This window comes from Polypterus senegalus, chromosome 11, assembly GCF_016835505.1.
Source record: "Polypterus senegalus isolate Bchr_013 chromosome 11, ASM1683550v1, whole genome shotgun sequence".
In the NCBI taxonomy this organism is placed as follows: Eukaryota; Metazoa; Chordata; class Cladistia; order Polypteriformes; family Polypteridae; genus Polypterus; species Polypterus senegalus.
The window spans coordinates 55,720,239-55,747,693 of record NC_053164.1 but is presented as its reverse complement, the minus strand read 5'-3'; the positions used below and the strand labels follow the sequence as shown (position 1 = coordinate 55,747,693).

The 27,455-nt window shown below is 36.3% G+C and overlaps 1 protein-coding gene across 2 annotated transcripts; it reads right to left on the bottom strand.

Moving 5' to 3' along the window:
- Window positions 1–5,886: 5,886 nt before the first annotated feature.
- On the bottom strand, window positions 5,887–25,500 carry LOC120539009. Of its 2 annotated transcripts, none has more exons than XM_039768685.1 (5): window positions 25,270–25,500; window positions 14,458–14,485; window positions 12,321–12,347; window positions 8,886–8,921; window positions 5,887–8,071 (listed from the first exon to the last, which is right to left on the bottom strand). In XM_039768685.1, exons 1-5 carry the CDS (start codon window positions 25,408–25,410, stop codon window positions 7,698–7,700), a joined length of 606 nt encoding a protein of 201 aa, XP_039624619.1. In that variant the 5' UTR covers window positions 25,411–25,500; the 3' UTR covers window positions 5,887–7,697. The 2 variants fall into 2 exon arrangements, with proteins under 2 accessions (XP_039624619.1, XP_039624620.1); XM_039768686.1 differs by lacking the exon at window positions 25,270–25,500 and adding an exon at window positions 24,348–24,502.
- Window positions 25,501–27,455: the final 1,955 nt, after the last annotated feature.

Sequence of the window (27,455 nt, the reverse complement as noted above, 5' to 3'; positions counted from 1 at the left end):
ATTCGCCATGTATCCTAACCTGTTCAGTTCTGTTTTGGTCTCTCGTCTGCAAAGGCCATTTTTACTGAAGCTTTTTTGCATTTGCAGCCATTTCTCAAGTATATGGGAGGGTGCCCCAAACCTCTTTGTGTGTCAAGCCTTGATTATTTACCACTTTATATTTACCACTGAACTGCTGTTCAGTTTTCTGCTGTTTTAAATTATGAAGTGACCTCACAACCATCGGTGTCTTCCAATACTGAGGAGCTAACACTTCAATTTAATTCTGCTTGCCAAACCGCTCTGGACTCTGTGGCACCATTAAAAAGCAGGCAACTAAAGCTCTGCTCAGAGCCATGGTTAAATGCTAATACCCTTGCCTTTAGACGGGAGTGCAGGAGAGCTGAACAGAGGTGGAAAAAGGACAGGTTGCAGGTTTCTTTTGAAATTTTGAGAGAAAGTTGGTGGTGTTACCAGAAAGTTTTGAAAACTGCTAGATCAAAATTTTTTTCTGAAATTGTTCGCTTGAACTCTCACAAACCTTGTGTACATCTTAACACACTGAGTTCTGTTCTTAATGTCCATGAACCTGTCTATCTGGAAGCTTCTAGGAAAACATGCAATAAATTTCTTCATTTTTTTTTTTTGAAGAATGTTGTAAGCACTAGGGTCCTCATTTCACAACACTCTCATGATCCATTCATTTTAATACCCTGTTTGGCTGTGCTTGACCATTTCAAGCCTGTCACTCACCCCTTTTTAAAGCAGCTGGTTTCCAGTATTAAGCCATCTGGCTCCCCCTTGATGTTGTTCCTCCTCGACTTCTTAAGGAGGTCTTTTCTACCTTGAGCTCTTCTATTCTTACTACTATTAATAATAGTTTAACCTGTAGTGTGGTGCCTAAAAATTTTAAACATGCTGTTGTGCAACCTGAAAAAGCCAGGTCTAGACCACTCTGTTATGTCTAAATTTAGGCCTATTTCCAAACTACCTATTTTGTCCAAACTCTTGGAAAAAGTTATCTACACCCAACTGAAGTCCTTCCTGGACGAACATGCAATTCTGGGAGTGTTCCAGTCTGGGTTTAAAACTCACCACAGCAATGAGTCCACTCTGTTATGGGTTTTTAATGATATTCTTTTAACAGTGGACTGTGGTGACTGTGTACTACTTGTGCTTCTGTATTTAACATCTGCCTCTGTCACTATAGACCATGAGATCTTCATCTCCAGGCTGGAGCCGTGGCTGGGCATCACAGGATCCACTCTCCAATGGAACAGGTCCTATCTCTCAGATAGAAGTTTTTCTGTCAGCATTGATGATTTTACCTTTACCTCTGTTGCCCTTCCATGGGGAGTACCACAGGGCTTCATCCTGGGACCTCTTGTGTTCTTCCTGTACCTGCTACCACTCGGTGCTATTTTCCGGAAACACTGTATTTCCTTTCACCTTTATGCGGACAACTGTCAGGTTTATTTCTCAGGTTAGCGGACCAGATGTTTTTACATGTTCCTAAGGCACGATGCAAACTCAGAGGTGATCAAGCATTTTCAGTTGTAGCTCCAAAACTCTGGAACGATTTGCCGTTGCACGTTAGGCCAGCTCCTTCACTTGTTGTCTTTAAATCTTATTTAAAAACACATTTTTACTCTCTGGCCTTTAACCCAGTATGATATGTTGACTGTGTTCTTTTTAATATGAATTTCTTCAGCTCTTATGTGTTTCTGTTTCTTTTACCCTTTGGTTATTGTGTGTCTGATATGTTGGGTTTTAGTGTACAGCACTGTGATGTTGTTTTTAAAGTGCTTTATAAATAAGTAAATAAAGCATTGCCTGTCAGGCTGGTTGGTGCCCTTTAATAGTAATACCGCTTGGCAATGCATGGATTAAGACTTAAGGTAACCCATGTGCCTCACCAAGCGGTATGAGTCAAATTACTGATGTGTATGGTAATATGTCTCTCATAACAACTGACAGTTCTTTCATTACTGTATTTTCCTCAGAAAAACACCAATTCTCTAACGGTACAAAATGTCAAAGATGAAAAGATTAGCATATAAAATTCCGTTTAAACTGGAGGTAGTAAAATATTCAAAAGAACTTTTGGGCCACCTCCAACTGAAAACATTATAAGAGAGTGGAGGAAACAGGAGGATCAGCTGCAAAAACTTGATAAAACTACCGGTAGGCACACTTTTCGTGGGCATGCTGCAAAATGGCCATAGTTAGAAATGGACATGAAAGAATGGATCACATGTCACCGGAATATGGGCTTCTCAGTTTTTACAAAAATGATCATCTGTGAAGCCAAATGCATTGCTGTAGAGAAAGGCATTAAGGAGTTTGCTGGCTCAACATCATGGTGCTAAAGATTTATGAGGAGAAGCGGCCTTGCTATGCGCACCAAAACTAGAATTGCAAAAAAAAAATGGCACAAGAATATGAATCGAAGATTCTGTCTTTTCATAAATTTGTAATTAATGCTAGGAAAAAAAATTATTTTCCAATGGACCAGATTGGGAATATGGATGAAGTCCCGCTAACCTTTGAAGTGCCATCTAATAAGACGGTTGACCTCAAAGGTGCCAAAACAATAACTGTGAAAACCTCAGGACATGAGAAAACACATTACACTGCTGTGCTGATGGCACCAAATTGCCACCGATGCTAATTTTCAAAAGGAAAACCTTTCCAAACGATGCCATTCCACGAGGAGTTGTTGTGCATGTTCATGAAAAAGGATGGATGGACAAAAATGTAATGAAAGTATGGATTGAAAAAGTGTGGTCCAAACGTCCTGGAGGGCTTCTGAAAAAATCTGCTTTATTAGTGCACATATTAGCATAACAACAAAAAACAGATTTAAAGAGGTGAGGACTCATCTAGCTGTAATTCCTGGGGGTCTTACCAGCCAGTTGTAACCTCTCGACGTTTCAATCAACAAACCATTTAAAGTCTTTATGAGAGAAGAGTGGAACAAATAGATGGCTGCTGGGAATCATGATCTGACTCCTACTGGGTGAATGAAGAAACCCACTATCACTCAAGTTTGTGAACGAGTTAAAACATCATGGCAATCAGTGAAGGAGGAAATTGTTGCACGATAATTTAAAAATGTGGCATTAGCAATGTCTTAGATGGAACTGAAGATAATATCATATATGAAGATAGCGAAGAAAGTGATATAAGTGATTGTGAGCAACTGAGCTTCATAAATTCTGACACTAGCGATGATGAGTTTTTGGGGTTTCCAGAAAACTAGAAAAGTGCTTGAGCCTCTAAGTCTTTCCTGATTTGTTAATGGAAGTGATGATGGTTCTTAACAACAGTGTTGAGTTTACGTTGTTAAATATTACCGTATTTCGCTATATTTTAATAAATATTTTAGTATACTGGTACTATTTGGTTCAGAATATTTTTTTCTTGTTTTCCTGCTCTAAAAACTGGGTGCGTCTTATGGTCCGAAAAATACGGTAAGTTAGTTGCTTTATGGGCCAGTTTAGTTAGGTACTAGTAAATCAAAGGCATCCTTTTTTCTATCACCATTCATGGCAAACCTGCCTGATAACTTTCTGCAGCACAGAAATGTCTGACCACTCACAGATGGTATTTTCTAGGAATATGTACTCTTCCCAAAGAACCTATGCCTCTGGAATATTTCATATAAGCCAACGGACTACTGCAAACCCTCTATGGATCATCTCCTTCAGGATCAACGTACATGTCGATTGTTTGTGTGTTCCACATTAATTCAAGATGCATGACTTTTTGTATCACCTGCCATGGACATCTACTCTCATATGGAGACCAGCTCTGGAGTGATGAATGGTTCCTTTAATGTAATTTTAGAGTATTTCCTTATATGTATTTTTTATTTTCTGTTCTCTATAATGGTTCTAAGTACAAATATTTTGTCATGAAATATATTTATTTGCCTGAAATATGTAAACCTTGTCTTGAGTAAAGTTCTTCATTAACAAAACATAATTCATTAATTTTAAATAGTTTATTTTAAATAAATATAGTTAATTACAATACAGGATAATAATGAAATCAAATACACCAATGTTAATTAAATATTTAAATTACATATACATGTATTTTCAACATTATTGCTGGACCAGAGTCCTATTTATTGACAATGAGGGTCACTTTTACAAACTTAACAACATTTTTGATTAACACACATTGTTGTATTATTGACACTGTATGCTGTTCTACAAAACCAAATCTGGTTTTTAACACAGATTACATTAGCCTGTATAACACAACTTCTTAAGTTGCTGCAGTGGACAGTCTTGCTGAATCTGTTAAATTTTTTTTGAGTTTACAATAAGAGTTAATCAAGAATATAACAAAACGGAAAAGAAAACATACATGTTTGAAAAAAAATGGCAGTTACAAATAAACATTATTCAATCATGTTAAATAAGGCCAAAAGTTGCATTTTTAGAATATCTTGAAACTGACAAAATAGATATTTAGGCTGCAATATTACAGTCCTCAAAGACAAAGGTGACTTTGAATATACTCCTTATTACAGGTCTAAACAATCTGAGGCACAATTATTTGTCATAACCAATATAATTTCTTTTATTGTGTACTACATACATAGGCACATTTGAAACTTTTGACTAGAACATTCAGACCAACAAAGCTTGCCAATTCTATCCACTTCATTTCTCCAAAATGACACCAAGTCCAGTACTGAATGTCCCTAAAATCCCAAAGTCGATCACAGAACTTCGTAACTTATTCCATGTGTCTATGTCTCTCTGTGTGAAGAGAGTTTGTGCAAATTGTACCCTTACCAAGTTTCCCACTGTGTTCTTGTTGAACTCATTTTAAAATAACAGCTGAGATCCACTGTACCAATTCCTTTAATAATTTAAAATATTTCAATCACGTCATCTCATAATCTCATATAAACAGAAAAACAGTTGTGAAGACATTTCGAAATGTGACTACTGCCTACAGGTAATTCACATATTATAATTGATATATTACTGAAAGATGAAACCTGTACAGAACTGGTTGACATGGGACATGATGATGAAAAAGGAATTGTAGCTTTTTCTGTAAAAGTGATACAAGGTCATTAAATTATCACAATATTCAAAGCTTCTTTAATAGTAAATTGACCTGAGAGATCAAAGTTAGATAAATTTAAGGCTACCACCTTTGCATTCATTAAGCCATCTATTTTTCAATTCTGCTTATCCATGGCAGAAGGAAAGGAAAATGACTGTCTGGAGTGCAAGACAGAATGCCATTCCTGAGTGGAGTACACTCACACACAAACTGACAGTCACTCACAGAATTAATTTAAAGATCCAACTAAAGGGAATTTCAGAGGGAGTTAAGATCAAACCAAGACCCTCCATTCTAAGGGTTCAACCACCTGTGCCACCATGTCATTCAGTATACAAAGGTACTATATTTTATCTGAGATCTAAACAGTAGTACATACAGTATATTGCTAATTAATGACAAAGCAGTATTACAAATGCATAATAAATAATAATTGTTCATTGGAGCATTTATATTTTAAACAGCAAGGATAATATTCACATTTTCCTTTTTATCACTCAGTTAAGCGTTCATCCATCTATATATTGGTTTCCCAAACACATGCTGCCTCACGTAATGGAAGTAGAAGCCCATTACTGGAGCAAAATAGTTAGAAATAGAAAAATATGTCCACAGTTTGCCATGCAAAGTCAAAGACATGGCCACATTGTATGGTATCACTTCACTAGAAAGGAGGAAACCTCAGAACTCAGAGAAAGGTGATAAGGACGTTCAGTCCATTCCAGCTTATTCTTATATAGTGCTCTTCACTAAAGACAGTTTCAGATTGCTTACCCCGATTAACAAATAAAAAAAAACAGTACTAGCAAACTATAATTATTAAAACATTTACATACATGAACACAAAATCCATTTAAGTGAACACTATTAGTTAGTTCCATAAATGTTGGCTAAAATGCTCTTGACATCATACTAATAGAAGATTTGATTAGCAGAATATCGGTCCAATTGGTAACATAGGGCAGGAACAAAACATTTTATGATAGGAGAAAATGAATCCCTACTGCAGATTGACAGTCCAATGTATAAGCATTTTCAAAATGAATTGCAGAGCAGCATTTACTGCAATTAACTTAGAATAAAGTCTATAAACCAACAACTGAATGATGCACAGAACGGTCTTAGTGAGCAGTCGAACTGTTAAGTTGAGTTAAGCTGTAGACGTCATTTACCACAGCTTCTCTTACCGACACTGCTCATGTTAATGAACTGCTGCCATTATGGGCAAAGTATATACATCGACAATACACACAAGCAATCTAAGTATTAAAACAGTTTGAAAATGCAGCCATTCAAACATTTTATCCACATATTGAAAACACTATGTTGATCAGTTGTTAATTTAAAAATTGTCTAGCTGAAATATATTTAAAACATGTTTGCTTTTTAATAACTAGAATCGTTCAAAGAATCCTTGCTTTTTGTTAGTACATTTTCTTAATTAGTGTATGGTATGTCACACTTTGACATTTTTGCAACACAATGATGAATTAACTTAATTTGCTTTTCTAAGGTTGAATATTAGCTAGACCACTGCGTTGAGCTTGACGTCGATCTTACTGTGGGGCTCATTTGCTTTTTATATTATATTCACATGCAAGTAAAAAAAGTTAATAAGTTGAGGAAAATCATGAAAGGCCCACAGCATGGTGCACATTGGATATAGGATTTCCTGACACCTACACTGCATTTCAAATAATCATAAAGTAAAGCTTAGTTTTAAATTGATCTGACTTTTGTATCAAATGTATTTCAAGCACATAATTCATTTAAGTTGATATTTTGCTGTTTTAAAATGCATGAACTGTTACAAAAAGAAAGCTTATTCAGAGCGAAATTGCACGACTTACATGGAATAGCAGTTGATTCTCACGTGTGGAGTTATTTTGGGTGGAATCACAATAGATGAATAGAAGATAACATACTGTAATTTATTTTTTCTTTTTAAAATAAGGATAAGGAAGCCTATCTATTAATATTAACCTATTCTTGTTATTGATTAATAATATTACTCTTTTCAATTTTTAATTAATACAATTAGAATACACTTTAATCAATCTTAAAGAATTTTAAGGCACATTTCCCTACAATTTATACTACTTTAAGATATATACATGCACAAATGAAATGTCTCATCTCCACAGAAATTATTAGCCTTTCTAAGGTTTCAGTAAAATAACCAGCTGTAAAGATAAAACAGAATGCTTGCACTGCAGATAAATGTTAACCTAAAGGCGCAAATCCAAGTAGCTTTGTTGGTAGTGTGATTGCTGATGTTAAGAAGTTCTTGTTTTCTTCTACCAAAGTGTTTAGCCAAACAAGAAATGAGGTCATACTGTAGTATGTCTGATTTAAGGTGTGCACATTATGACATAAAATAATAATAAATAAAAATATAATATCTGCTCACATCAGCTGCAAAAATACATGCTATCTAGTCAATTGTCATTCCTTCTTTGGAGGGACAATGAAAATCATACAAAAAAATTCACATATTGTGAGGTACAGTGGAAATAAATGAATACATTTCCCTGATGGTAACTGTTAGTTCTGTAATCTGCAGAGACAGAGAGACAAAGTGACTTTTTTGAGAGGCTATAACCACACTTTATCTTCCTCTGAAGTCATCAGAAATCATCAGAAATTTTGTAGGCTCCATAGAAGCTCGAGGGCATATTATTATACCATATGTTGTCTTCTGGTGTCACATGAAATTGCAGGCGATCTTCCTCTCCAAGTTTAAGTATTGTGTTTTGAGAAAGTGTCCAGATATTATCATCCTTGTCAAACTGCAGCTTTTCATCAGAGTTACTAACTACCACAAACTTACTATAACTCTTTGTTTGCTTTAGTATTTGCATGATCAAATGATGCCCTGTCTTATTCAGTTTAAAGGTGGTTTGTGCGTAGACATAATAATATCCAGGTTTTTGAATGATAATGTGGTTACCTTCCATTTTTATCTGATTAGCAAATGATTGTGATTGGTCTTTGTCACGTCCTGAAGATAAAAGAAGAAGAAAAATTAAAAAGATTAATTTGAAGGAACATGTATGTCTCCAAAGCATGTAGCAGCAGTAATTTTTTAGTTCTGCTTCTTCAGCCTAATAACAACCAAGAATACCACTTTAAATATCTCAGTAGCATACAAACATGTTTTATAAAATTCTATGAATTCCCAAAAACATCCCGAGATATCCCCTTGCCAAAAAAATAATTGGATTTAAATCTAAATGATGAAATATGAATAAAAACACTGTGGACCAGAAATAACGCTACTTTTCAAAATAGTGACTTTACCCTTGACTTTTTTTTTTCCTCTGTTATGCTGATTAACATCAAAAGTTTTAATCTTAATGTAAATGTCACAGATATTCTCAGGAATAACCCATTACAGATCCTTTCTAGCTCCTATTAAATTTTACACTAACACAACCACAAAGAATTTCACCAAACACTTTTAAATGTGTTTGTGTCTGCACACAAGTTAAAGTTCAAAACTGTATATCTTTGCAGGACAAAGAAAAAAAAAGACAATAACTTTCTATCATATTTCTACAATTGTCAACCAAAACAAATTAGGAATTGCTGCTGCTGCTGATAATAATTATTATTATAACAACAAAACATGCAACCATTTTGACCATGACAATGTTTATATCAGCCTATTGCAGTGCTTCCCAAACTCGGTCCTGGGGAAAAGTTTGGGAAGCACTGGCCTAGTGAATGTATTCCAAATTTGGGAATTGTGATTCTTGGCAAGTATGAAATGGCCGAGCAATATCTAGAATACGTAAGCAATGATTCACACTCACTTGTCACATGAATCAGAGGCACACTTTGATGATTGCCTGTATAAAAAGGTAAAAGAAAATATATAAATTATGAAAAAAATGATTTCAATTTTAAAAAGTATAGTTCAATATTAAATATATGTTATGCAAGTTGAAATACTTTTAAAATAAGCTTTAACATATATCTAAGATACACAGCAACATTCTTCGTCTACACTTATTTTTAAAATACCACTTGTACTGTATCCGCTGCACCATGTTTTCTGGAGACTGTGTGCCACACTTCAGGACAGTACTGATGATCTTTTTTAAGGTTCTTGTGGGCAACATAATGCCATGTCAAACAGCTTTGTGTGTAAGAGAGCCAATGCTTATCTCTTGTTCCTGTTGTTTCCAGCCAATCTTTTGCAGTTTCTTATTAAGATATCAAGCACATCTTTCTGCTGTGTTGGTTTTGGGGCTTTGAAGTGGGTGGCTTGGCAGCACAGTGATTAGCACTGCTGACAAACCAATCCAGGAAACTGCAGCCTAAATCTCAGCCTTATCACTGCCTGTGAGTTTTGCATATTTTCCTTGGGCAGGCTTTGTTTTTCTCATAGCATTAAATTTCTCCTCTGATATCCCCAAATATATGATATATGTATGCTTGGTTTATTAGCAAGTTCTGATTTCTCTGTTAGAGTTACAGTGGTGTGAAAAACTATTTGCCCCCTTCCTGATTTCTTATTCTTTTGCATGTTTGTCACACAAAATGTTTCTGATCATCAAACGCATTTAACCATTAGTCAAATATAACACAAGTAAACACAAAATGCAGTTTTTAAATGATGGTTTTTATTATTTAGGGAGAAAAAAAATCCAAACCTACATGGCCCTGTGTGAAAAAGTAATTGCCCCCTGAACCTAATAACTGATTGGGCCACCCTTAGCAGCAATAGCTGCAATCAAGCATTTGCGATAACTTGCAATGAGTCTTTTACAGCGCTCTGGAGGAATTTTGGCCCACTCATCTTTGCAGAATTGTTGTAATTCAGCTTTATTTGAGGGTTTTCTAGCATGAACCGCCTTTTTAAGGTCATGCCATAGCATCTCAATTGGATTCAGGTCAGGACTTTGACTAGGCCACTCCAAAGTCTTCATTTTGTTTTTCTTCAGTCATTCAGAGGTGGATTTGCTGGTGTGTTTTGGGTCATTGTCCTGTTGCAGCACCCAAGATCGCTTCAGCGAGTTGACGAACAGATGGCCGGACATTCTCCTTCAGGATTTTTTGGTAGACAGTAGAATTCATGGTTCCATCTATCACAGCAAGCCTTCCAGGTCCTGAAGCAGCAAAACAACCCCAGACCATCACACTACCACCACCATATTTTACTGTTGGTATGATGTTCTTTTCTGAAATGCTGTGTTCCTTTTACGCCAGATGTAACGGGACATTTGCCTTCCAAAAAGTCCAACTTTTGTCTCATCAGTCCACAAGGTATTTTCCCAAAAGTCTTGGCAATCATTGAGATGTTTCTTAGCAAAATTGAGACGAGCCCTAATGTTCTTTTTGCTTAACAGTGGTTTGCGTCTTGGAAATCTGCCATGCAGGCCGTTTTTGCCCAGTCTCTTTCTTATGGTGGAGTCGTGAACACTGACCTTAATTGAGGCAAGTGAGGCCTGCAGTTCTTTAGACATTGTCCTGGGGTCTTTTGTGACCTCTTGGATGAGTCGTCTCTGCGCTCTTGGGGTAATTTTGGTCGACCGGCCACTCCTGGGAAGGTTCACCACTGTTCCATGTTTTTGCCATTTGTGGATAATGGCTCTCACTGTGGTTCGCTGGAGTCCCAAAGCTTTAGAAATGGCTTTATAACCTTTACCAGACTGATAGATCTCAATTACTTCTGTTCTCATTTGTTCCTGAATTTCTTTGAATCTTGGCATGATGTCTAGCTTTTGAGGTGCTTTTGGTCTACTTCTCCGTGTCAGGCAGCTCCTATTTAAGTGATTTCTTGATTGAAACAGGTGTGGCAGTAATCAGGCCTGGGGGTGGCTACGGAAATTGAACTCAGGTGTGATACACCACAGTTAGGTTATTTTTTAACAAGGGGGCAATTACTTTTTCACACAGTAGGTTTGGATTTTTTTTCTCCCTAAATAATAAAAACCATCATTTAAAAACTGCATTTTGTGTTTACTTGTGTTATATTTGACTAATGGTTAAATGTGTTTGATGATCAGAAACATTTTGTGTGACAAACATGCAAAAGAATAAGAAATCAGGAAGGGGGCAAATAGTTTTTCACACCACTGTAAGTGTGATTATATGAGCACAAATCATCTATGGTTGGTTTGTGCTTTCTCCCTGATACTGTTATGATATACCATGGCTGTCATTCAATACATATTAGATGAAGTAGGTTCAGGGAATGGAAAGATAGCTGCATTTGTAGCACACTGTTACATATAACCTGAAAATTAATAATCATTGACTTTTTTAAGTGTTCTAAAATTATACCAGCAGCGCCACTGCTGTCTTTGACTGTGTTATGTTTGCTAAGCTAAATTCTTGCAAGGTTTCTAGTCCTTATGTCAAGAATTTAGCAAGCATAGGTAAGACTTTGCAAAGAACTTTTTGTAAAGTTTAAGTAATATCTTGCTTTTGGAGAAAAGCATGTGTTCAAGTATATATATTATAATAAGTAGGGTCCATCAATCATAGTTATCTTGTCATTCAAATGCTTGTCACTTAAAAATACCTTAATTGTAATGTTGACACTATTGATGTGCTACTTCTGCTCATTATTGGTAGTAGTACTTTCATGTGTACAGAGTATGAGTGAAACTTGTTTCTTCTACATAAATTTGTGTGCCACAGTGTACCTAGCTGCTAACAAAGTCTCTTCAGGGTAGAAAATGAATAGGCTGGTGGTCTATCCTTTTTCCAACACGATACTTCCAGCAGGACATTGCAACATGACACAAAGATTTTGCTCAATTTTTTTTGCTCCATTCACCTGCCTGGTCTCCAGATTTCAATCCAAAAGAACACCATTGCGAAAGGTGGAACAGGAGTTATACAGCAAGAATATGTAGCTGAGTTGCTTGAGTCATGCTGTTGAATCAACACCAACCAAAACCCCTAAAGACTAAAATCAGCATCTTGTTGAGTTTATGCCTCAAAGAATCCAAGCTGCTTACACCGGAGTACCCAGTAAATTGGCTACTGGGTACATAAAAAATATGGATTGAAATACGTAAAAAAGTAAAATTAATAAACATTTAATGAATGTATGGCGCTATATAAAAACTATAGGCATTGGTTAACACTGGTACTGTACTAGAGCTGTAGTAAAGGAAGACATTCATTAATTTAAAGATGAAACGGACCATATTTGCACCATCAAAGAAAGTTTAATCCATTGAAGTGCTGAAACATTTACACCTTTTAACATAGATATTTTCAAAGATACTTACGTCCCTCTAGTTTTCCAATCAACATATCTGGAAGAAAAGAAAGATAATCTTGTTTATAAAATGCTGTATTAGCTTTAAATCCAGTGTCGTGATCAAATTGCTTTCCAAATAAAGATCCCTTACCCAACCAACCAACCAACCATTTTCCAACCCGCTGAGTCCGAATACAGGGTCACGGGGGTCTGCTGGAGCCAATCCCAGCCAACACAGGGCACAAGGCAGGAACCAATCCTGGGCAGGGTGCCAACCCACCACAGGACACACACAAACACACCCACACACCAAGCACACACTAGGGCCAATTTAGAATCGCCAATCCTCCTAACCTGCATGTCTTTGGATTGTGGGAGGAAACCGGAGCGCCCGGAGGAAACCCACGCAGACACGGGGAGAACATGCAAACTCCTCCCTTACCCTTACTCTCTTATTATTATTATTATTATTATTATAATCCATTTTTATTTTTTGTCTCAGGTTGTAATGGTTGTTTTTTTACCAGAAATCCACGGGGTTGTACAGCTTCTCAAGCCATCTTGCAGTCTGCAGTATGGGTCAAGTAAGTGGAGTGTGCGTGATTCACTGACTTTACAGTACACAAAGGAAAGATTAAAGCACTCTTGAATAATGCACAATAACATAGAGTGCTACCTGGATTTTGTACTAAGATTAGAAATAATGGAGTTGCTTGAGTGAGAAAATAGAACTTTTATGCAATGGTCAGGACTTTACAAAGTATGTGGGCAGTCTAGAAGAGGGTGATATTCTGCCCCTGGGTTGAACTTGGTTTACCTGGCAGTTCGTCAAGATATTTTGGAGACTTAGTCAAACAGTTTCAAGTGCTTTTATTACACTAGCCTTTGTGTTCCATATGTGTGAAACCTCAATCTTGAGGTCTTTGTATTTGCTGAGTTTGTGTACCTCTTTGATGAATATGTTTCTGTCATCTGTAGCTGACATGTCAGTGAGTAATCATTGCCTTTTGCTTCTGTGATGGAGAATAATGTCCAATGGGTTGGTTCCAATTATATGACCTGGGTTCATAGCCATAGCATTCATTACGGCTGTGATCAGGCTGGTGATTGTACAAATGATCAGGCACGGGGAGGCCAAGATTATTATACTATTAAAATTTTACTATATTTTAATATTGTTATTATTACTACTGCTACTACTAATAATAATGATGTTATTATTATTAACATTATTGTGTATTTATAGTAAGCTGAAAGATGTCCTTTGGCAATATACTTATATACCTCAATGTTACTGTTTGTTAATTATGTTTTTTGCTTCCTTTTTATTAGACTTTTCTCATTATGAAACATTGTCAGATTGCATGATTGTGGTCAAATTGGTTTTCCTCAATAATAAACTTTCCCCACAGACTTATTATTTAATTTTTTTTATTTGATATTTGGATGTGGGTTTTGCTTTGGGATTTCATAGTAGCCAGTGGTTAGAACTTCTGGTTCATGGATCCAAGGTCTGTTGTCTGTGTTGAGTCTGTGTCTCTGTCTATCTTTTCCTCAGGTATGATGGTTTTCTACATAAATGTTAAAGATGTACACTTTGTAGTATTTTTGATCCAAATCAGCTTTTTGTTATAGTGAAAGAGTAAATATGTATTCCTGGTTCATCATCATGTGTTTTTCTGCCTTTAGCCTGATGCTACCAGGAGCAGATTTGAAAATATTACATGGGTTTTCATTTTGTTTTATTTAAATTCTCCAGTAATCTGTCTACAGGTTCCCATCAATTGGTTTTCTTAATTTACTCCTTAATACTGCAATTATGAAATGGAGAAATGGTGTGGAAATTGGGTGAATGTAAAATGTGTTTCTTTTGTCTCAAAATAAAAAAGAGTCCTGTGTATTATAGTCTGTTAGGGATGTTTCATTTTTATGCCTGTTCCAGAATAAACATTACAGATACTTTTGTTTACGTCCTTGTTTAATATTTTTGGCTTACCATTATATGAAAGGGAAGAACTGTTCTCTTTACAATTAGAGTGACTTACATAAAGTGCCACATATTTATAAACAGAATAATTTTCTTTAAAGATTTTAAAAACTAATGTCTATTAACAACATTTTTTACATTACTTATCATAATCACCATAATTTTGATTAGTACTTACCTTTTTTATAGTCAGTTTTATTTTCAACCTGAAAAAAAAAACGAAAATAAAATAATTGTAATTAATAAACACATTTATTTTGCTGTGCATTTTACTTGTATTCCTTTTACACAATAATAAAAAGTCCACACATTATTTCATCCAGCTTACAATAGATATCATTAATATGAAATTAAATGGAATTTGGTACAGAGAGGAAAAATAACTTTCAGATCACCCTAAACCAAACAACCAACTCCTTTGTCTCAAATCCCTGGAAGAAGAAAACTGGTGAATTACCAGTAAATGCTCGAAAAACAAAGCAGGGTCAGACAGTTTCACCCGGATTACACTTTCTTGAACTTCCATTAAGGGGTATTTCCAGAATAAATCATATAGTTGTCAGTGGCTCTGTAAGTATCAGAACAGGCACTTTAGAAGTTCTAACTTAACAATGATTTTGACTTGTTTAGCAAAAATACTGCAGCAAAATGTAAACACAGCTGAATAGAGAAGCAGTTGACTATGATTGGTAAACTGGAAGTTATTTACAAAACAAAGAAAGAATCACATTTTATAAGTCAATAAAAATGTTCACACCAAGTCACACTTGAATGAAATAACAACAACCTTCCTCTGAAAGGTCATTCTTCTCTTTTCCCTACTTTTATATTAGAAAGCCAATGAAATGCAGACCTCCGTCATAAAAAAAAGACAGTTGCGTGACCGAAAGCCTGAAAGCTTGCCTAAGAGCCTGTCTGAAGGAAGGATAGAGAGCATTAAAATCCCTGACTCTGTAAATGTCACAAAATTTTAAACTTAGTGTGATAACATTTTTCAATAATTACTATCTGCAATTATGTCAACGTGTACATATGATTAATTGGACAGGAGATAAAAATACATATTTTATACAGTATAGTGTAGTTTTCTGAATTTTTTGTATAGTTCATATTATAAATCATTCTGAAGTTCATCATCATCATCATCCAGCCCACTATATCCTAACAAAGGGTCACGGGGGTTTGCTGGAAGCAATCCCAGCCAGCACAGGATGCAAGATAGAAACAACTCTCCGGGCAGGGTGCCAGCCCACTGCAGGACACCCACACACCAGGGACAATTTAGAATCGCCAATGCAACTAACCTGCATGTCTCTGGACTGTGGGAGGAAACCGGAGCACCTGGAGGAAACCCCATGCAGACACGGGGAGAACATGCAAACTCCACGCAGGGAGGACCCGGGACGCGAACCCAGGTCTCCTTACTGTGAGGCTGCAGTGCTACCACTGCGCCACCGTGCCTCCCCATTCTGAAGTTGATCAGGCATTTTCAACAAGATGCTTTATTCTTACAGAGGACAAGTTGCAAAATGACAAACCAGTCTTTGCTTCTCTTTGCTTCTATTCAGTTACAATCCTTATCAGTGGACTCAGAGATGTGAGCAGCCAAAGAAATATTTAAACTGGCATAAGTAGCTATTTACTTACCCATCTCAAGTTTCACATTTTTGGGTGGACATGGACTATGCGGCGGGTGGCCGGAGCCCTTACCCAACTGCGATGACCTGAGTATGGAAGGACTGGGGTAGAGAGTATTCCCAAGCCCGTTTCTCCCCCCGACTAGCAGAGAGTAGCCTCCTTGGCTTACAACGGGACCGCAGGTCATGAGCATGGAAGGGGCACCTAGACATTTACAGGTCCCTATTTAGCAGCACTTTCACCACACCTGGACTCCTTCTGAGAGCCCTATAAAAGAAGCCAGTCACCACCATTCAATGGCCTGAGTCGGGAGGAAGTGGACAAAGCTCTTGAGGAGGAGTAGAGGTGGAAGGACGGGCGGCAAAGGACTGTAATATGGGCTTCTGCTGGACTGTGTTTTGAGCAAATAAACCATGTGCTGTATGGCAAAGTCGTGTCTTGCCTGTCTGTGTTGGGGATAGGGTGCCTGTACATGCCCTGGGCTTCACAACTGATTAGCTAAAAATATCCAGAATGCTTGCTGTAAGAACAATGATCTGAAGTTGCCTGCTTGTCATACCATATCACCAATGAGCATCACAATGATTAGACCAAACTATACAATCACGTAAAAAGCACTGTTTCTTCAGTTAACTGGATGTAAATCAAGCACTATCTAGGTCTCCTTTAGAAAGCATGCAGTTACTTGGTAAACTTTCGTCATTCCTATTACAAAAAGAGAAAACACTGCAAAAAATAAACATAATAAGAAATATCTTGGTTTTAGGTTCAAGTGTATAAGAATGTATTTTTAACTGGTCAAACTTCAGATGGTGAGCTGTGTTGCTGTCTATATCATATATGGACTGCAGAGATTGCTCATGTGGTTTCAACCAAATAATAACAAAATAAACCAAACAGTACAAGACAAGAAAGGTTTTATTACAGGGGATGTAAAACACAACAGGAAGAGCACAGTGTACAGCGTAACTGGTAAGTAAAACAAGCCCCAGTGCCACTACGCAAGAAGTTGACACTGACAACCAGAACACATCTACGTCAGACAAGAGTAGATTAATTTTTAGACCAAGTACACCAGGCTACATCTCTGAAACCCTAGACCTACGATTCGCCTAAATAGCTAGGCTTCCTGGCCTATCCTGACAGGCATTGCATTGGAAAGATAACTTGTATGAAGTATTAAGGGGCTTCAGTCCATCACAGTAAAAACGCCTAGTTATTGTCATAAATTTAGAATCACTATTTTACCTAACCTACATGTTTCTGAGTTTATTTCTCTAGAGTATCTGGAGAAAAGTTAATGCAAATGAGAACATTAAACAAATTAGGCAATTCATGAATGGCGTAACAGTCTGGTACATTGAGTGATGTAGTTAACTGATATGAAAGTTAGAGCATTTCACATTTTTTATTTACTTCATGCAATAGTCATTTATTATATTTTATGTTTATTAGTTTTTTAACAATGAGTTATATTCAAAAGTAACAGTACCTATAGAATGCAGCTACATGTAATACTAGACTACATTAAATGTGTGCTGTTTAACAACACTTTACAATAGAGTGAAAAACAGAGCAAGAATAGACTTGTGGTGGCTGAATAGCATTCATACACAGCAGATTGCAGTTCAAATTATATGAAAATGACATCTAATGGGTGTTAGTGGTGGAGGGTCTGTGATTAATTGTTCATTTTCCAATTGAGTAGTATCCAATAATCAGCAATTGAAAAATATCTGTTAATACAATGCGACCAATACTAACATAAAATCAGTATCAATATTACCCTATGAAAGGAGAAAAAGAAGTGAAATAAGTTCCCCATCTAGCTATTAATAAAAGTTAAAACTCAGTAATTTGTTAAAATTATATAAACAAGTAAGAACTTGCAAAGGATTTATTATATAGGGTGGTCCAGATCTAATTATGCAATTTCATTACGCTATAACCTATTAAGTTTATTACATAGAAAATCACCCGAAAAATCCCGGACCATCGAGAAGTGTGCGAACTGACGACATGAAGAATCGTCTTCGTGCCAAACTGGAATCATCCCCGCATAAATCAAAGTCATCCAGATGATCTGGATCTGCATAATTAGATCTGGACCACCCTGTATAACAGGAGCACTAATAGTACAGGATGGGCAAGATCTCAACAAAACTGGCCTATAAGGAGGATGAGTTATTTTATGTGGATAGACAGATGGCCAGAAAGAAAGACATGGACTTTCAAAATAGGTGCTTTGTGCATTATGTGAGAAGGCACCTTAAATGACTATAACTGCGCTGAGGTTTAAATTCAGGTTTCTAAAGCTTTTGAGGTAGCAATGCTGGCTAATGTAATGCCCATATTTCTTTTAGAACCTTCTTAATACAGGTCACAGTTGTGAAGGCTGAAGCTGAGTATGATACAGGTAGGGGCAACAGACAAATCACAAAGCACTCCCATGCACACAGTCTCACACATGCCAGTTTGGACTCTGCAGTTATCTTCTCATGCGTATCTTTGCAATGTGGGAGGAAACTTAATTCATATCTGCTCACTGTTAAAAATGAAAGCAGAAAATGCTGTTTTGCAATTAATCAATAGAGTTAGGGTTCATGCCTTTAAAGAGATCACTAAAAATTAATTAATAGTAATAACAATGTCAAATTAAAAATACATTTTATCCAATCCATGATCTTTTTGACCTGTCATGGATGTATACCCAAGGGAGCACTGTGATGGATTAGTATCCTGTCCAGTATTGGCTCTTGCCTTATTAGCCTATTTCCACTTAACTTTATAAATTTAAAACTGTATTAAACCTGATTCATGAAGGTTAATGAATGGGTAGATCTTTGGATCTGTAAAACTTAATAAACCCTTTCAGTAAGTTTCTTATTGGCTACAAACAAATTTGATCGGCTATGACAGAATTAACCTTTAGTAACATTTGAAACATTGGCTGACCCAGAAAAAATCTCAACTTGTTCTGTCCCTAATGTGAATGTTTATGAATGCTGATTTTAAAGTGTTTACTTTGATGGTACACACCACTGGGGACAGACAGCATTAAGCTTAAAGCGGCTCATCTCTACTTTTGTACAACACAACAATTTTTCTTTCTTTCTTTCTTTCTTTCACATGGTTACCTGGGTAAATCTCATATTGTCTTTTCACGAAGAGCTGTGAACTTCAGACTGCTTCACACCACCTATGTGAGTAATATTAAGATGGTTCTTTTAAATCTGTACTTTCTAATTTTAGGATTTCTTTTCTAAGCCTTTAAACACAAACACTTATTTATAGATCTGCAATGCCATGGAATTTCCTTGTTGTTTTTCATAAAGTTGCATTCAGTGTGCAATGCAAGGCATTGAACCACCTGCATAACTACTCCCACTAATATTTTCCACTTTCTATGTAGGTTTTCTTTTATTTATTATACATTTATAGATGTTTTGTAATATTTGACTGAAAAATACTATTTAACAGGTGTCATGTACTGGATAAGGGGAATTTATAACAAAATGTTCTCCATGCAAAAAAAATCCTTTTGAATTTTCCCCCTTATTTTTAAGTGATATGACAAAAACTACATAGTTTATAATTACGAAAATAGCCTTTATTCTTGTAGCATAAATAGGCATTTAAATATTTATATTCTCTAGCATCTCAGAGATAGTGTGTATTGTAACAGTTGATTCAAGATCAACTTTTTTCAAGTGCAAAATAAACTGAAAACTCTTTATATTTTATATGCTTGCTATTACAAGGCAAGAGATGAGTGGAAATGAAAATACCTTTTGAATGAAATCAGAAGTCATTCCATACCAGTGTTTTTCAACCAGTGTGCTGCGGCACAGTGGTCTGCCATGAGAGCTACCCAGGTAGTATAAATCTGAGGTGCACAAGCTCCTCAGGTAGTGAAGACCTATCTGAAGAGGATAGAACCACCTGGAGAAGCTTACATAAAAACAGCTCCATGATCGCTATGTTGCAGACCCAACACTTCGGACGCAACACCTGGCTGCTAGAATCCATCTGGCTGGGTGTGTGGTCACCAGCGCATCTCATGTGGCCGGTGGAAAGTGGGCATATGAGTCAACTCTTAGGCTTAGAGGGGTGAGCGAAAGGACAAAGCAGATGGGAGATGAGACCGAAGTGTTCACTAAGTGCTGTGGCTGCGAACGCCAATTTCAGAGCTGCTTCTTCACCAGCTTCTCTGCTTGTTCTCCCCCTTTGGACATTTGAAGATGTGTATAAGATAATAATGTGTTTGTGGATAACTGTATAGTGGTATGTCATGGGATACTTTTGGTTATAAAAAATATGCCACCACAGAAAAAAATGTTGGGAAACACTGTTCTGTACACTAACTACTTGATTATAAGTTACTTTAGATAGAAGTGTCTGCCAAGCAAACAAATATAAATGTATTGTTTATAGATACACATCAAAATCAGTCAGTTGTTCTTATGAAACCACTGACTTCTATTAGCCATCTGTACCTTTTAAAAATTCAGTTACAAAACTGAGCGAAACTTTTAACAGAATACAAAAATATTTTTGCAAAGAATCTTCTGTGGTAATAGCAGTTTAAAATGAATATTAGCATAACCTGTAATTTTACCAATAAACTTTCTTGATCATGCACTAATATGTTTTAGATGACAATATTTTTTACATATTTATATTCGTAATTGTCCAATTTTTATAATTATCTGTTACACTATTGTTAAGATGGATGGCTCTGCTACCTCACAGCTCCAATGACTTGGGTTTGATTTGTGCCTTTTTCACGGTCTTTGGGGAATCTGAAGGTTTCCCTGACATCTACATGATTTATTCACTGGAAAATAATCACCCCACACCTCAAATGTAAGAACAGAGGCTTACATGATGACAGGGAATTGGTCCCTTATGATTAAGACTGATTGTCTCCTGTAATGGAATGACATCTCATCCAGGGTTATTTGTGACACTTTCACCAGATGCTGTCACCAATGTGGCTCCTTGAAGAGTTTCATAAGTTGATGAAGTTTTGGTAGCACTGCATGCAAAGCATTATTACTGCAGACATTGCTACTGTGGAAATTGTCCCTGAAGCATGTCTTCACTGTGACTGTGCGAGACTTCTCTAGATTCTGTAGTTTTCTGCTACATTCTAAAGATGTGAAGGTTTGATTTCGGCTGTAAGATGACCTGCGTCACATACAGTATCTACATATAGTCTTTGCTGCCTTTTACAAGCAGTAAATTGCTGTAAAGGTAATTGCAGCACGTGGCAAACAGCTTGGAGGTGTCAGTCACATTTTAACTCTAATACTAACTCATAGAGAAATATTACCCATGCAAGCATACAGATATACTGTGAAAACTGTAGTATATGAATCAAGAGACATTACGCTCAGATTTTACAATTCAGTAAAGTAACAGATTTGAAGTATTGTATAATGTCCTGCTCATCAGCCCCAGAAGCAGTGCAGAAAACAACAAAGTGCATGCTGGAGAAGACAGTCCAACTTTCAGAGGATAAAGGAATCAAGCCTTGTTAGTTCTGAGCAGATGAGGCTATGTTGTGACCTAACCCAGATTTTCAACAATTCTTTCTGTCAGAGGCATCCATCATAGTAATCCATCAGAATCATTTCATTTAGATAGTGAATTACGCACTTGCAGACAGTGGTGGAAGACAGAGTACATTTAAGACAGAAGCCGGGGGACACCCATTTACATAAAGGGTCTCAGGAATCTGAAACAGACTACCAAGTCATGCATTTGAAGGCCAAGTGTATGCAAATGAGATGCAGTGCCAACTTAGCTTTTAGCTAATCAGACCAACTGAATGCCTACTTTTAATTTTAAAACTTGAAATGTTTAACACTCTAAACATAGCATCATGTCTTTAGGTGATTATTTTGTATGACCAACATACCACTGAATGTACGTACAGTACCCAACACACTGATATCTATCACATCAGCTCTTCCACCTACACAATAGTTTGGTTTTTATTTTCCTCTACTGCAGCAAAGAGCAAATATCTCATTGCTGTTTTAGGTTTGTGGTTTTCTTTATTTCTCAGGCCTTATGCAGCAGTAATTTTAGCTTGTCATTTTCTAGCATTAAAACTTTTAGCAGTCTTTTTTGTTGTTAAAATTGACCATTACCTGTATCTTTCTACCTATTCTAGTCAAATTATTCTGAAAATTAAACTTTCTAGATAGTCTGCTTATCTGATTTTTAGTTACTGTAGTACACAAGTACTGCAAATGTCAAAACTCTTAGTCACTTAATCAGGACTTTTCTTTTCTAAGTAGCTTTTCACAGACATTTGGTTGTAACCATGAGTCTTATTAAATCTAGAAGACAATTTTTTTATCTGTGTATATATACCTATACTGTACATGTTATAAACCTTGTCAGAAGGTACTTTACAAAAGCAAACAATTACATAATTTAAAACCATTAAAAATAACAAAGTATATGAAAAACCTAATCAAGCAAATACATTATTGAGCATAACTGAAATTATCTATACAGTTGAACTTTTTTGATTATGATAGTTATATAGATTATGATAGTTATATATTTTCTATCAACTTTTCACATAGCTTTTTTCAAGATGAAGCACAAATGAAAACACTGGCAAAGCAAGCGAAACTAAGCAATAGGAAAGCCAGATGTAGTTAAACACACCACAAAAAATACCACTCTCATATAGCAACAGGCAGAAAGTTAACATTTACAAGTTTGTATATTTAAAGACCCAAACAATTCTTTGTGGTGCACATGCAGGAAAAGACCTGATGTACACTTTCAAATTAACAGTTTTTCTCAGTTTCAGATCAGTGGGACTTTTCAAGAACTTTTTTTAGCAACATGTTTCGGTGATTCGCACCCTCAATTAAAGAGAAATCCACATCATTTTACACACACACACATATATATATATATCTAAGGCTCATTATTTTATGCACTGTGAAAGTGTTTCTGTTTTTAAACTATATTCTCACAACCTATATTCTCTTTAGATTTTATCCATGCCAGGTTTTCTTTGGATAAAATGCTATACATGAATATGGAAATATAATGCTTTGTTTTTTTTAAACTTATTATACTTATGAGAATATGACTTAAATGAAATGGTAGATGACTGTGGCTTTTGTCCCATATTAGTGCAATTTTGGATTTTAATATACAGAGTACAGCTGAAAATAAAAAGAATAAGAAGCAATTTTAGGAAGCTTAGCCTAATTATGTATCTGGTCACACACCTTTATGCTTTTCATTTATGAGGCTTGTCTTTACTAACAGTTTCCAACTGACTCTTGGCTCGGTTTTTAATGATCTAGTAATGGACTGAAAGTTCCAAGTTTTACAAATCATTCTGTAATACTAAGGAAGTTGCTTTGCTTTCCTCGACTCAAGCTTTACTGTGCACACGTGTATTTCACTACATTGTTGGCACAAAGCTTCTAATTACCATCCATTCATTCATTTACTGAAACTGCTCATTGCAAGCGGCTAAAATCTATGTTGGCTGCATCAAAATAAAATAAGGGCTCAGATCTGCATATTGAGGGCAGCTTCTTCACCTTGAATCAGTTTAGAGTCACCAATTAACCAAACCCTCAGATATTTTGAATATAAAGGATAAACTGGAATACCCTAAGGATAAACACACAGAAAATGACATAATCTGGGATCAGAATGCAATCTACAGGAGAGTAACCTTTATAAACACCAGAAAATCTTATACAATAGGAAACACCAGTTATACTTAAGAGACTTTAACTAGATATCCCTTAGAATAATGAATCAATCCTAGTAAAAGGACACTGGTTCAGAGTTGGTTATTTAGAGAATACCTGAATTTTACAGTACAAACAGATTACACTTCAATGATTCTAGTAAAGTCAGTCTGTCGGAATTACATAGTTCTCCTTCCTTTTAGTTACAGAGTGTAACTGAGACAGCCAATCATTATAGACATGTATTATCCATGTATATATAAAATATTCATAAAATTAGTGCCAAAGCGCACAGTGGCAGGAACTGCAAAAACAACAGCAACATTTATTTCTACAGAACATTTTCATACAATGGATGTAGCTCAAAGTTCTTTTCAAGATACCATAGTTACAAATATTAAAATTAGATAAGAATAATAATGACTTCATAGTATACAAAAATAAACAATGCAAATGATATATATATATATATATATATATATATATACAGTATATACTGTATATAATTAAGTGAAGTATACTCCTTAAATATAGAACTTTTTATAAGTCTGCAAATGAAAATAAAAACTGTTTAGTTAATTATGTCTTACTGATTTCAATATATAAGTTATATTTATGACTTTCCATGCATTGCAATAATAAACGAGTCTGTAAACACATAGTAAAATGAAATTTTGTTAAACCTTACCAGCAAAGCACATTTCAGAACTGTAGTCATTTGTAAAGAAGGATCTGTCCTAAGATGTTGTGGCTTTTTATTAAGTACATTGCTTTATGTGAATTCACTCTTGAAACTTTGTGTGTAGCACACGTTACCTTACATTTTTATAAAAGCTTGCATTTACTCACATAATGCTCCCCAACAAAAGTGAATGGTGGTAGCAACAGAAAATCATTTGTTTATTTTGAAGCAAAGAGAAGTACAAGGAACTACACATTTTCTGTTCCTGATTTTCTGTACTTGGCTACAATATGTTTGAACACTGAAAGAACTTAGCGTGTTTCCTCCATAGCCTTTCTTTTACAGTAAATCCTGCACAACATATGATTCTGCATCTTTTTAAAGCAATGAAGAAGCATGCAGCTTGTACTTAAAACCAATTGCATTTTAAATGTAGAGAACTTCCTTTGAAAAGTTTCACAAGTCACCTTTAGTTACTGCATACAGGAGCGTTACAGTGTGTTACTCAGGCTAACAAGCAGAAGATCTGTTTCTGCAGAACAGTAGGGTGCAAAATTGTTTAAAAGGTACAGGAAACAAGTGGAGAGTGTGAAAGCAGGTCTGAAGAAGACTATTTTTAGCCGAGCGTAGCTCTGCTTGAGAGACAAGTTTGCAAACAACTAAATCTTTTCAGCAAGAGTGAACTGAAATCCCCACCAGCTTAAATTTCTTCTTCAAAATATATGTGCAAGAACCACGTGTATTAAAACCTAAACAGAAGCCAAGGGAGGGCTAAATATGACCCTCATAATAACAATGCCTTGTCATCAAAAATGTCATAAAGCTGCAACACAGACATCTAATCTTTCAGCCTAGCTCAAACAATATGTACAAATGTAATGAAACTTTTTCTTCTAATTTTGTAAAGAAATATCCCTCACATTCTTACCTTTTGGATCCCATTGTTGACTATTCTGGAGCTGCTGCCTTCTCTTATCACATAAAAAGCCATGCCTAAGAAGGAAATACTGAGGAGAGCACACCACAGCAGCAGGAGGCATGAGACTTTAGAAAGTTGTGTGGCCTGCATATCTAAAAAGGTAAATTTTTTCTGTTTTATGGTTAGTGAACCTTCTCAACCTGAATGAAAAGAAATGCCTTTGAGAGAGAAGCAGGGAGTGTTCACAGAGCAAAGAAGCCAAGTTTCACATTCATCACTTTTAAATGACTCCTCAGAAGCCCAAGTGCAAAAACCAGTGTGCAGGGTTTCCCCCTTCTGCTGTTCAAAGTGTGGGACGCTGGACACATGTGGGCAGGCTTATTCACACTGGTGGTGATGGATTCAGCTGAAACTGATTTGCTCAGCAACACAAGGAAGGGAAATTTAGACAAACAAACCACCAGGGCACTGCAGTTGTCCTTGGACTTTATTTAACTTTCATTTGCCTCTGACAGGTGGATACCCTGACTAAAGTGATTTCATTAATATGCCCTTTCCCTTATTCCATAATAGTTTCCCAGGCAAGCCTTCATAAACACTTTTAAAGTGTATTTTTTAAACATATCTGATGTCCCCTAGAAGCCTACTAGCGTCTGTTTGGGGAAACTAGCTGCTATCACTACTTCAGTTTAAATTAGCTTTAGTATATTACACTTAAATTAAAAATCAACTCTCTCAACCATTCATGACACCAAAAATATCAAAAATCCAATCAGTTTCATATAATCTATGAATTTTATAAATGTATTTATTTGTAAGTGACATGGTGTTTTATCATGTTTTCAGATCACCTAAAATGAAATTTACCTACTTACCTCTTGTGTTCTTTTCTTAATTAGGGATAGGAAGAAATGTCAAAACCAGTTTGTGATATAGTGAAAAAACTGGCTATTTTAAATAAATAAATAATGGGGAGTGGGAGCAGGTGCGAATGGTCTACTGTGAAGATGTCCCGTTTCCGGGTTGGTGCGAGGCAGTCAGCTGTCCGTGCGTTACCTTGCTGGCACATGAGGGCAGTCTGACTGCCTTATTATCAGCCCGGGGTGGCAATCAGGCGATGGCACCTGCAACAGCTCCCCATTCTATAAAGGGGAGCGCAAAAATAAGAGTCAAGAAAAGAGAGCGGAGGTTAAAAGATGGGAGAAGGAGCAGGCAGGAAAAAGAGAGAGGAAATAAGCTGGTGAACAGAGTGGAAGCAAGTGGATAGGAGTAGAGCCCCAAGGAGGAGTGAGTGGCCATCACTCAGGAGGGGACTGTGGGTTGCTCCTGTTGAGTGTCTTTCGGAGCAGGAGCGACCATTATGCTGTGGAGACTTTGAGATGGAAATGATGGGAGTACAGAGTGCCCGCGCTGGGTGGAGTCTGGATTGCCAGCAGTTTGGGCAGATCAGGGCACAGTGGTTGCCCTTGGATGCTGTGAGATTGGCAGTGGGGACACGGGCCAGATGAAAAGGGTGTCTGCATCTGTTGGTTGACCGCTCTCCAGGCTGCAAGGCCCGCATAGGATAAGCCGGAGAGGCATCAGTGCAGATTTTTAATGAGTTTCCTGCACTGCGTTATTTTAACCTTATTTTTAATGAATTTTTCTATTTATTGATTTTAACCTCCACATAAACACTTTTGTATGTATTATTTATTGAACTTTGAGCAGTGTGAAAAGAAGAGCAGGAGAGAAAAGAAGGCAAAAAAGAATGCTAAAAAGAACAATAATAATCTATGTGCAAATTCTGAAAATAAGGAAGGTAATAATCAGCCTGGACCAAGTGGAATTGAAAACCTCTAGGTCCAATTGGGGTCAGAAATGAAAGAGTTAATAAAGACATTCAAAAATGTTGGTGTGATACACATGAAGAGTAGGTTAGAGATTATGAAAGCAGTGGAATTCGAAAGGCTCAAAAAAATGCTGGCGCAATACACATGCAGAGTAAGTTAAAGAATATGAAAGTAGTTACATTTGAAAGTATTAAAAGAAAGATAGTAAAGATTGCATAAGCAATTATTATTTGGTGAAATAACAGAACAGCAAAAAGAGATTGAATATATGGACGTAGGTATTGATATTGATAGATATTGTAAGGCTTTAAAGTTTAAGTCGCAGACTTGTAGAATGTCTAATTCATGTTGCCATCAGGGAAA

Coding starts and splice junctions, on each gene's coding strand:
- LOC120539009 (XM_039768685.1), bottom strand. CDS start 25,410: ATGCAGGCCACACAACTTTCTAAAGTCTCATGCCTCCTGCTGCTGTGG. Junction 12,348..14,457: donor TAAAACTGACTATAAAAAAG/GTAAGTACTAAT, acceptor CTTTTCTTCCAG/ATATGTTGATTGGAAAACTA. Junction 8,072..8,885: donor GCCTCTGATTCATGTGACAA/GTGAGTGTGAAT, acceptor TTTTATCTTCAG/GACGTGACAAAGACCAATCA.